General features: G+C 34.0%; 1 protein-coding gene across 1 annotated transcript; it reads right to left on the reverse strand.

Annotated features, from left to right (window-relative positions):
- Window positions 1-859: 859 nt before the first annotated feature.
- On the reverse strand, window positions 860-7,736 carry LOC117328014. Its single transcript, XM_033885317.1, has 13 exons — window positions 7,614-7,736; window positions 7,050-7,184; window positions 6,088-6,167; window positions 5,865-5,936; window positions 5,416-5,575; window positions 4,797-4,943; window positions 4,237-4,310; window positions 3,755-3,826; window positions 3,236-3,338; window positions 2,442-2,615; window positions 1,491-1,652; window positions 1,214-1,251; window positions 860-942 (listed from the first exon to the last, which is right to left on the reverse strand). The coding sequence occupies exons 1-12, from the start codon at window positions 7,648-7,650 to the stop codon at window positions 1,214-1,216; spliced, it is 1,254 nt and encodes a 417-aa protein (XP_033741208.1). The 5' UTR covers window positions 7,651-7,736; the 3' UTR covers window positions 860-942.
- Window positions 7,737-10,106: the final 2,370 nt, after the last annotated feature.

Consider the following 10,106-nt stretch of genomic DNA (forward strand, 5'->3'; position numbering starts at 1 on the left):
CTTAATTATCACAAATTGATAAGTATCATTATATTATTATTATGATTTGAAACTATTTGAAGAAGAGCTGATATACGAATTCATTGCAATCTGATTTGAACTTTCGCATATCATGTGATTTCAGCCAAAACATTAAAACGGATGAAATATTTAATGTCCTATAATTTTGCTGATGGGAATTACGGTTCTCTATATCAATGGAACTTAATTGTCATATGATCATGGTCTAGACATGGTCTGTATCGGACATTTCACTGAGACTGGGTATCGTCATCATAGTGAAAGCCGTTAAAACCGTTATTTGTATACCCTTCTACGACTAAGTCAGGGACATAATGTCCTACCCTGATCCCGTCCGCCAACGCAATATAGGTTAAAATGATGGACGTGTTTAAGGCCTATTATTGAAATTATTGAAAGAAAAGCAGTGCTACTAATTTCAGATATTAATATCACGTTGAGATCCCAGAGATGGTAAGGAATATATAGTGTGAATCTTAATGATAACATTAGGCACATTTGATACAGGTTAATTTATTTTAGCACGCATTAATACTTATATACTTTCAACTGATGCAAATGTACAGGTCAAATTATGCGGTGGTAATGTTGTTTTAATGATTCTGGACATATTTCTGGGTGTCAAAATAAAGCTAGACGCGAGGACATTCATGTTGCTCCCACATATCTTCTGTTCATACTTGGAAAATAATTAAAAGAGAAATATGTATACTATTTTCAACAACAGTGTTATTTAAAAGCACAGACATCAAAAGTTGACTTGTTTTATACATAGTCATGAGCATTTTGCACTTTGAGAAGAATACCATAAATAAGATATGAAAACACGACAAACATATAGGTAATAATGTACATTGATTTAATTTTACGAAAATACATTTGTTTTTATTTGATGATCGGCTGATAAATATCCGTCTTGAACTGAAAAATAAATGATTTGCTCGTAAGGTAAAATGAAAAGATAGTATTCGATAGTGTTAAGTCGTCATTAACAACTAAACATTTGCCCCAAAGAGAACAGATCAATATCATATTTCTTATTATAATGTAATTAATTTGGAAAGACATTGTAAACGTCAGTGGAAACACAATACAATGCTTTATATCGTAGTCACTTGGATATAATTTGCAATTAGTAACTTAATTCACACACATAATACTTAATGTCTGCTTAGAGATAGTATATGCCTACCTATGTAGATATGACAATTTCTCCGGAAGCTACTAAAGCTGTAAATACGAAAAAGTGATGATTAAGGTATTAATAGAATATTGGCAAATAGTAAAAAAAAAAAAAAAGCCATGCATTATATTTATGTGAGCTAATATCTATTACGTCAAAACAAAAACATTTATATATTTTAAGCAAAATATATATACAAAAAATATTTATAAATAGATAAATAAAACCGATTATTTGTTAATAATATCAAAACATGATTAACAAACCGTATTTCTAACATACTTACCATAAAATTCCGTACAAAGGTTGCAGCTTAAGGCACAATTGGCGATGGCAAATTTTTTTGATAACGGATCTCCCGTATTACAAATAAGTGGCACGTATTTACTACAGTAACCCGATTTGTCGTAGTCTTTGCATGGGTACAGTGTACTTGCTGAAGCGGCAACTACACAAAAATAAAAGCAACAGTTGGATGAATGCTTGATCCCAACGACATAACGAAATTTTACTCTTGGGAGGCGTTTCTCTTAAGATGGTTTTCGTAACAAGACTAACGCGAAAATATCACTTTTACAGTATACATATTTATCAATTGATAAAAAGCTAAAATATTATGTAACTTTTTGACATATTCTGTTTGCTTAATTATTGAAAATTTCAAGACATTCCATGGCTGTTGAATTATCATTTTAAAAATATATACATGGAGTCGATATCTCGAAATATAAAATACAATAATACTGGACTGTTTTTGGAATGCATTAGGACAAGTGTATTCACCATGGAAGTGAGTTCAGTTCATGTAATAACGTTTTAGTAATGGGTATTGCAAAGTGGTTTGTAGAAAAACTAATTTGCTGATACGATGGTTTATGGAATAGTCCACAAGTTTGTCCACAAATTCTCCCTACCGCGATACTTTTATCGGTAACACAATCGTATATGCAAAAATGTCACTGCTTGCATTAAATTATGAATAATGTATAGTTGTTTCATAATATTGAAATCAGATTAGTATGCCGTCGTGGTTTCTGATCAAAATGTTGCTATATTTACGTTATATATGACCATCTGATTCCTCAGAAAATGCAATAACCACAATTGGTATTTACTATTTTGTGTTATCAATTATGAAAACTTTTATTCGGAGTGCTACATTTCCAGTTCAGTGACTGGTTGTAATATTAACGGAAAACAAAAGTTTAGTATTGAGAAGTATTGCAGTGTAAGATACCTGTCGTGGTATTCATTCCGGTGATTGTAGTAGTAGGCGAATCAGTATTTGTTGGAGCAATAGTAGACGCCATTGTCGTCGGTAATGTTGTCGTCGGCAATGTAGTCGTCGGTAATGTTGTCGTCGGCAATGTAGTCATCGGTAATGTTGTCGTCGGCAATGTTGATGCTGGAACTTTAAGTACAACGTGAATGAATTGTCAAATAATGACGAAATCATTTAACGACTCTCATGCAAGCATTGGAGGTGTTCAATCCCGACATGATGCTTTGCGATCAGAACTTTATCAAGGTTGTCATTGTACTTCCGGGTGTAGAATTTCCTAAATCATCATAAGTATTGTTATATTTTGTATTTCTCTAATTACCTTTTTACAGTGATGCCAAGGAGATTCCATTAGTTCTTTATATTCCCTTAAATGTCAACATGTGAAGAACCATAAAATATGAGAATTCGTGATAATTAGTTTGAGCTATGACATTTAAGTATATCAATGAATAACTTGTTTGAATATGAACTAAGCAACATATACCTTTTTATGACAAGCTATGAATATAAACCTTCCACAAATACAGTTGTATGGTTTTACAAGGAGTCATTTGTGATGCAAGACGCTAAAAGTGCAGAAATCAAAATGGGCATGGGAAATGTTAAATACAGGAGGGGAGGTGCAGGGGTGAATAAATAATTGCTATGCGAACATTTTGAATAAATGAATAATTCATGTATGGATCATGATGCTGATATCAAGATGTTCGTTAGAGAGTACAGATCTAAACATAGATAGCACCTACCATGTTGGCAATAATCACTATCGCAACAACTTCCTTGAATCTGGCGTTTCCTCTTGCCGATTGCGGGCGCTCCAATTGATGTACCAAAGAGTCTGCTACATTGCTGAAAGGCATTTTTACACTTTCCAGTTATGTAAGAAATACAGATATTTGCGAGCACAAAAAAATATTATGGCATATGATTGAGTTAATATACAAATAACATGACTTCTGGCTTCGAAATGTGGATGCGCAATTGAAACCTGGTAGTTACACAATATATAAATATCCTACCAGCCGAAACGCTCCACTTTCTGCTTCCTTCCTTTCCTTCTTTTGTTTGATTATCTTACTTACTTTTTTATGAAAATTGTAAAAATGTAAAATTTTGTAGAACTGAAATTTTACATTTGATGATATGCACTTGTTTAAAAATGTTTATAATTATTGTAGTTAAAGTTTAATCAAGAATATATATTCTAACCATATAAGATTCAGCATTATTAGAGTTTTACAATAAAACAAAGCCGTTATACGTACCGTTCTGTCCATACATCCTAGTCTATACTGAAGTTCGAAATTAGCGCCAAGCGTTTCCACTGTCACGCATGCCTACAATAAACACCATGTGACTGACATGTGATAGGCGTTATTGATTTTACAAACATCAAGTGACAAACATGTGATAAAATAATTGAAATCATTGATTTTTCAAACACCGTGTGACTGATATGTGATAGCCGTTATTGATTTTACAAACAGTCAAATTCAGTTAAGAAATAAATTAATTAAATTGAGCAAAATTTTGTATATGTATAATGGCAATTGCACATGTCTAAAATCCTAGAATTACATTCCATTATTCTGAGGTCCGCTTTACGAGAAAACATTACACCTCTATAACTATTTAGAATGGTTCGTCAGCACGTTAAATCTTTGTATAATGTTATCAAATGCATACTCTGCAAAGATAATGCATGTATTTCATCGAAACATCAAATCAAGTATGATCAGCAGAATACCTGATTTTTTCTGCATGTCGAGCTCGTCAAACAGTCAATTTTATTATCTACGCCCTGACAGTCGTAGCATTTCCCTGTAAATAATATATACACTGTAGCATGCATACATTTATGGCCTCACACATATAGCCTATTACAGTCATAAATACGCAAATATAGCGTATAGAATATTCGCAGTTATAACTACACAGTTGTAACATATTTACAGTTATAAATGCACAGTTGTAACATATTCAAATTCATAAAATACACAAGTATATACTTAGCATTTAAATAGATCATATTCTAACACTTGTAACACCTTAACATATCTGAAACGAAAAGCTGTTATGCATATCGAACCAAATAATACGTATAGCACACATATTAAAAACTGTCACTAACGCTAACATTTATAGCAGACACTGATGGAAATGTCAGGGAATGTTTCTGATTATTGATAATTTCAATTTGATTATTTCATTTTCCCAAGATTTTTGCTTTGTTGCTGATATAATATGCATGCAAATAATACACTTGGAATATCATGAATGCGCTTCAATAGCCTCGCACGTACGTACTGCATGTTTGGCATGAGGATGCACAAAGCTTGTTTGCTACACACGTCGTGTTACAGATGTTGGGATCAGCCTGCAGTATAGCTGCACAGAAGGCGGTGTCTACATCGCGTTCACTACACACATTGTCATCCAAAGAGCCAGTAGGATCTGTTTATAACATGAACAAACATTATTCGTACTGCAAAGCTGCATATGTAGGTATAATTCAGCAATGTATATGTCATTTGATGAACATTAAACGATCTTATCCAGCCTTTCCGTACAAACCAAAAGACAGTCTAGGTAAATCAAAGTTTTGTCATCAGGAGCTATCAATACAAATCTATCATTCATGTCTCACAACTACGAAGACAATATTTGTTGGTTTATGGTGGACCACCTTTAAAGGACATATATAACCTACTTAGACTTGATCAGGTTTGTAGTCGGTCAATTGTGTAAGGTTCACTTGCCCACGCATAAGACCAATAACAACTTGACATAAATACAGGACGGGTCTATATTTCAAAGAAGTTGATACATGTTATAACTACAACGTTAAACGATTTCCATATAGTGGGCGTTACCGCACTGGATCAATCTGTGTATCATAGGACTGATACTACCAAAGTTGACTTACATACAGGACGGACGATAGTTGCTGGTGTGGGGTCAACTGGTCTCAAAGCAGGGTCGTGATAGTTGCAATTGTTATGGTCACAACAACCTCCCTTTAATGTATATGCCCTGTTCTGAATCGTCCTCTTAGCATTGATTTGGCCAAATATGCTCAAACATCTCTGTGATTAAAAAACAAAGATAGGAAAGCATATTTTTATCTCAGAACAAATATGGAGACATAAAAAACTATATTAGCTTTGGTAAAGTGAACTTGTACTAATGAACGAAATTAATAAATAAATTCATGGATAATGACAGATTAGTGCGCTTCAACAAAATGAAAATCAATCTCAAGTTTATATTTCAAATTTATACACGTAACTTGAAATTGAAGAATGGCTAAACGAGAAAGGTAGAGTGTATACAATGTAATTTAATTATTGGATAATCCAAAAATAATTTACTCACATCAACATCGGCACACCCGGATTGGAATAAAGGTATAAAATCGCTGTTAAGCTCCTGTACCGCAACACAGTACTACAACATCAAAAGCAAGCTTAAACAGATTTCAGAATGATACACTCTATTACAAAGGAAGTTGTCCGCATGGAAAATGGACCCATGTATCCATTATTTTATATGCGAATGTACATACGTTTATTAAATATGTATATAGATATATATATACCTCGTGAACACTATTACACTGAACAGATTTGTTGCATTCTTCTGGATAAAGCTCATCAACACATGAGAAACAGGTAAGTGCTGCAACAGAAAAAAACATTGATACAGTAAATCTTCATTAAGAAGAACAGACTTGGTGGGGTCTAGCTAGGCCCGGTCTGCCAAGGCGACGTCCCCGCCTGATCCCCAACTCAGTCCCACTCACGGGTGTGCCAACCGACCAGTATTTATGTGGATGTTGACCAGGGCTGTCAAATGATTTCCTAATTTCAACTTTTGTTCCAGACCTGGTACCATGCGTGTTTAGTCGAAACCTTTGACCTTCAATTTGGCCATGCCTTATGAAATATTATTTTTTCTGCATTCCACATTATAACTTATAAGTTATAAACACATCCAATCAGTTAACTCAGTCACATAAACATTTTCTGCGCTGTGTGAATTATCTATTGCTCATTTTATGATGGAAAACTACATGTACCATGCTTAATGTGAAAACTAGTATTACTACTAGTATGTACTCGTACTATCGATATCTTTGAAATATTTATAGTTATTAAACAAAACCAAATCCTACCACATGAGGCTGTATCCTTGCTTAATAAAACCATTATCAAATATATCATAACATAAAATATTCTTAAACTTACCAAACATAATACATATGTTACAACATATTCAAATTTATATAGTTAAAAGGGCACACTAACGTAAAGAACAGGGACCAATAACCCATATAATGTTATATTTTTGCTTATCACGAATCAAGCTGAAATCCCGAATTCGAATTAAAAAAGATATATAACGAATGTGGTATATACAGCGAAATATTTCCTCTTGGCCGTGGAATTCGTTAGGAAAAAGTTTTACTGTATTCTCCTAATTATAACCGTTTGTTAAAAGACTGGTTTCCTTTTTTAGTAACAATGGATTAAAATATTAGATTTATTGGCATATACTTACGACAAAGTCCACATGTTGCTCTACAAAGGTCAGCTAAGCAAGGTTCGGAACACATATCCTTTACCGTTCCCATCAGAGCCGTACATGCTGCAGCATTCTTGTCTACACACGTTTCCGCCACCACAGTGGTTACAACTGAAACAAGAACATACCATTTCTTAAACGTTTATACTATGTCACATGATTATTAAAGTCTAAATGGCTATACAAACGTCGGTTAAGGGGTATCCATCACATTAACGAAAAACATGTTCATGACGTTTCTTTGAAACATAGCGAGACCAAATGATATGATATCCGTCCAACACACAATAATATTAACCGGGAAATAACACTTCCTTTTGAAGGGAGTTGCTGTTGTCGGTAGCGTATGTACTAAATATACCCGTTGGACAAAACTTCAAATGTTCGAAGATATGTTTGAGCTTATTTAATTGGTGTTACGGTATATTATTTGAAAATAAATATTCTGATAAAATCACGTATTCCTCAAATTTTGATTTAAGCACATTTATGAAGAACAATGTAAAATCATTAAATCGTAATATAGTGTTTTTTACTTACGCACAAATAGGAGAGCTGATGTAGTATACATTTCCATGCGTATCTTCAGACAGAATTCCAATAGTTTACCATACACCACCGTGTGAACATTGGCATATGAGTTTAAGTCTTAGTCGACAGTGTGACGTCACGCGACCTCCATTCTATATGATGATATAATGTAGATATCTTGTCGAGAAACATCGTGACCGTAATTAACCAGCAACCAGACGTGCCTAGACGAACACGTCTTGCGTAAAAGAAAAGTTTAAATGCATTCTTGGATATTTTACTGATGATTATCTTCTGTCATGTCAAGGAATTTTATTTACTTGTAAAAGGCTGTGAATGTGCTTTAAGATTTCTGTGAATTACTGTCCAAATATATTTCGGTTCCTGTGTTTCTAAACTTAACTCAGTTTCCATGGGTTTTTTTTCTTCTTCATATATTATTTGATCTGTATCATGATTAGATATTTGATCTTCGGTAGCTCTTTAAAGAAGAAACTTGTCTCTAAATTGTATTTTATGTTATCGATGAATAGGTCTAAATTACATCCGCGCCGAAGATTTGTTGAATCCCACGTTCATGTTATATGCATATATTGTTTTCAATGTCGACTGATTCAAACCATGTAACCACTTTACTGCTATCGGAATCTCCGTTGAGGAAACAAGCTAGGTTTCGCCTCATAATCACTTAAACCAGCTCAACCGGTACGGCCATTCATGAAAATGACACCAGAACAATTAAGAAGTATTCTAGTTTTATTTTAAGTATCAAATGTAGAACCAATCGTTCATTGCCCTTATCGATTGCCAATTGGAATATCCAAGAATAAAAACAGCATTCGGCAACTGAGGGACTTTTTATCAACCCAAGAGGTGACTTTCCCAAAGTCGAATCTACTAGAATATGACATACTGTACGAGTGACCTCCCCTTGCCTAACCAAGGCAGCAAGCGTAATAATTTGTGCGGAAAATAGTTCGGAATACTCAATGATAAAGCTGGTCATTGTCTATGATTTCAACGTTTTTGTTTAATTTATTTATCTTAATTGGATGTCTTCAAACATATTTAAAAGCGTGAATCATAATACTTAATTGCACACAAATAATATGCGCGGAAGAATAGTTTCCGGTCCCATCCTGAACTCATCGGTAATTATCGTGGAAATAAGTGAATTACTCCAAGAGTTCCGAATGGATTTATCCTCACCAAAGTCAGCGATGATAGCTGTATAGGTGGTTGTTCCACAGCACCTGAAGTGTAAATCCAGACACAGTTTTAGAAATATTCATTTATTGTAAAAAAAAAAAATGCTTGGTTTGCGGCCTTATTCCTACCACCAGTCTCGCAGTTTCGAAGACAATGTATTATAAAGGAACACATGGGAAAGCAATACATCCATATTGAAATATACATGTATCTGCCTTTAATATAGCAATATACATTGTAGTTATCTCCGTTAATCAGATCACCTCGGTTCCCGGCCAAACGTTGCCGGGTAGCGTAAAGGCTGTAAAGGAAGGTTTTTTATAGGACTATTTCCCTGCATCTTTATGTACACTACGTATGCAAATGTACAAACAAAACTAGATAAACAGATCTACAGCTTTTGATATCATACGGTTGAAATGAAAAAGAAGTTTGTACATGAACGTTGGGCAAGTCCGTTCCAGCGAATAAGCCACCAATTAGCGAAGGAACCAAATTGTTGGAGAACGCATTTGCAACGAATTGAATAGGGACCTATTTCACCTTACAAATGTGATTTGAAATATGTTCATGATCAAATCGTATAAATACAATCATTTATTTGTAATATCATGACAAGACTTACATCATAGGTCAACATAGATAACCACATGACCACACGTTTATGAGATTCCTACTATATATATACCGTTCGTAAATTATAGGCATATATTTGCTTTTCTAAAGCATTATCTCCATCGGATTGAGAGGGCGAGTGTAGCCTTTTTGATACGTTACTTGTAAGGTGTTATATGTATGTATATAGATTAAATTGAAATAGACAATGGTGACACATAGTATCGTATTGTTTAATCACATACGGTCTAACATAGACATCTTTAACTAGACATGTCATGAAGAAAAACATTTCCATACTGATAAACAATCTCTGTATTCTACATTTCGAAATACGTTTTTATTCAAACGAATCAATTCAATGGTGAATGCTCCGTGATAGGAACTTTTGAGTATGAATTAGCCAGTACACATTATAAACAAAACGTATCTCGGTAGTTTGATGTAGGTGTTGCTATCTATGTACGGAGTGACGTGACCTTGGTCCTACTGAAATCGTGATTACATGGCATTGTCTTATAACAGTACCGGTATACAGGCCTTCCTTGACATAGATATGACAATGATATGTATAAGTTGTCCGCCACAGTTTGGATCTCGGCAAAGACTGTATCATTCACTGAACGATTCTAAACATCTATGTGTATTTTTATGTCTGCAACATTATATCTTCAATAC

This window comes from Pecten maximus, chromosome 5 (genome assembly GCF_902652985.1).
Source record: "Pecten maximus chromosome 5, xPecMax1.1, whole genome shotgun sequence".
NCBI lineage: Eukaryota > Metazoa > Mollusca > Bivalvia > Pectinida > Pectinidae > Pecten > Pecten maximus.

Bases quoted from the DNA above. Each gene is read 5' to 3' on its own strand.
- LOC117328014 (XM_033885317.1), bottom strand. From the start codon at position 7,650: ATGGAAATGTATACTACATCAGCTCTCCTATTTGTGC. The intron at 6,168-7,049 runs GTAAGTATATGC...TTTCTGTTGCAG, and splicing joins AGCAACATGTGGACTTTGTC to CACTTACCTGTTTCTCATGT. The intron at 3,339-3,754 runs GTACGTATAACG...AATGCCTTTCAG, and splicing joins TAGGATGTATGGACAGAACG to CAATGTAGCAGACTCTTTGG.